Consider the following 1,207-nt stretch of genomic DNA (forward strand, 5'->3'; position numbering starts at 1 on the left):
GCGCGAGTATTATAGGAAGCGCCAGAAAGACATAATGGCGCGGTGGAAGCTCCTAGAGGACCGAGCGTAGCACGGATGAACTAGTCAAGCATTTGTTATTTCGACTGTAATATGGATGTACATGTGTGTGTGATGCTACTGTACAACGTTTGGAACATTTAACTTTGCTTTGTAATATTTGTCACATTCAAGTACTTTCATTGAGGACTGCAATAGTGGTTCTTGTATTGATTCACAGGTACATTGCACACGGTGCCTGCGTAGTAGTAGCATTACAAACCAAAGTACATGCCAAAGCCGACCCTACTGGAAACATAAAACCAAAGTACATGCCAAAGCCGACCCTACTGGAAACATAAAACCAAAGTACATGCCAAATCCGACCCTATTGGGAACATAAAACCAAACTAAATGCTTGAAACTAGCTTATGGAATACATACTTTCTGAATTCTACTGTGCTCCATGAATACTCCAAAGGTGCTCCACAAGGTCAGCACGCAATTGGCGGTGCACTGCACGGTTGCGGATAGCTTGAGTTGTTTCAACATAATGCAGGACACCTTCGTCACCACTTCGATGGACTTGAGTTGGTTCCCCCATGAAGTCAAACACCTGCACCGGGGAAGCGGTACCGCGCTCGTCCTCAATTATCATGTTGTGCATAATAACGCAGGCGGTCATGATATTGTGCAATGTAGACTGACCCCATACTCTAGCCGGTCCGCGAACAATAGCAAACCTAGCTTGCAACACACCAAATGCATGTTCGACATCCTTGCGGAGAGCAGCTTGCATCGCGGAGAAATGGATGCTCTTGTTGCCTCGTGGAGCAGGAATTGCCTTCACTATGGTCGCCCATTCAGGGTATATGCCATCGCCGAGGTAGTATCCCATGTCGTACCTGTTACCATTTATGCTGTATGACACAGGTGGGGCACTCCCATCGATAAGCCTAGTAATAAGTTAGAGCGGTGCAATACGTTTATATCGTTAAGACTCCCAGGCATGCCAAAAAAAGCATGCCAAATCCATAAGTCATACGACGCAACCGCCTCCAAAACTATAGAAGGCTTGCGAGTATGGCCTGTGTACGCGCCATGCCACGCTTTTGAACAGTTCTTCCATACCCAATGCATGCAATCGATGCTCCCGAGCATCCCGGGAAACCCACGGCGCTCGCCTTCTGCCAGGAGACGGGCGGTGTCA

At 47.6% G+C, this 1,207-nt stretch overlaps 1 protein-coding gene across 1 annotated transcript; it reads right to left on the minus strand.

Moving 5' to 3' along the window:
- Window positions 1-451: 451 nt before the first annotated feature.
- On the minus strand, window positions 452-895 carry LOC133906594 (uncharacterized). Its single transcript, XM_062348544.1, has one exon. It carries the CDS (start codon window positions 893-895, stop codon window positions 452-454), a length of 444 nt encoding a protein of 147 aa, XP_062204528.1.
- Between the last annotated feature and the right edge of the window lie 312 nt (window positions 896-1,207).

Source organism: Phragmites australis, chromosome 2 (genome assembly GCF_958298935.1).
Source record: "Phragmites australis chromosome 2, lpPhrAust1.1, whole genome shotgun sequence".
Classification (NCBI taxonomy): domain Eukaryota; kingdom Viridiplantae; phylum Streptophyta; class Magnoliopsida; order Poales; family Poaceae; genus Phragmites; species Phragmites australis.

Coding starts and splice junctions, on each gene's coding strand:
- LOC133906594 (XM_062348544.1), bottom strand. CDS start 895: ATGGGATACTACCTCGGCGATGGCATATACCCTGAATGGGCGACCATA.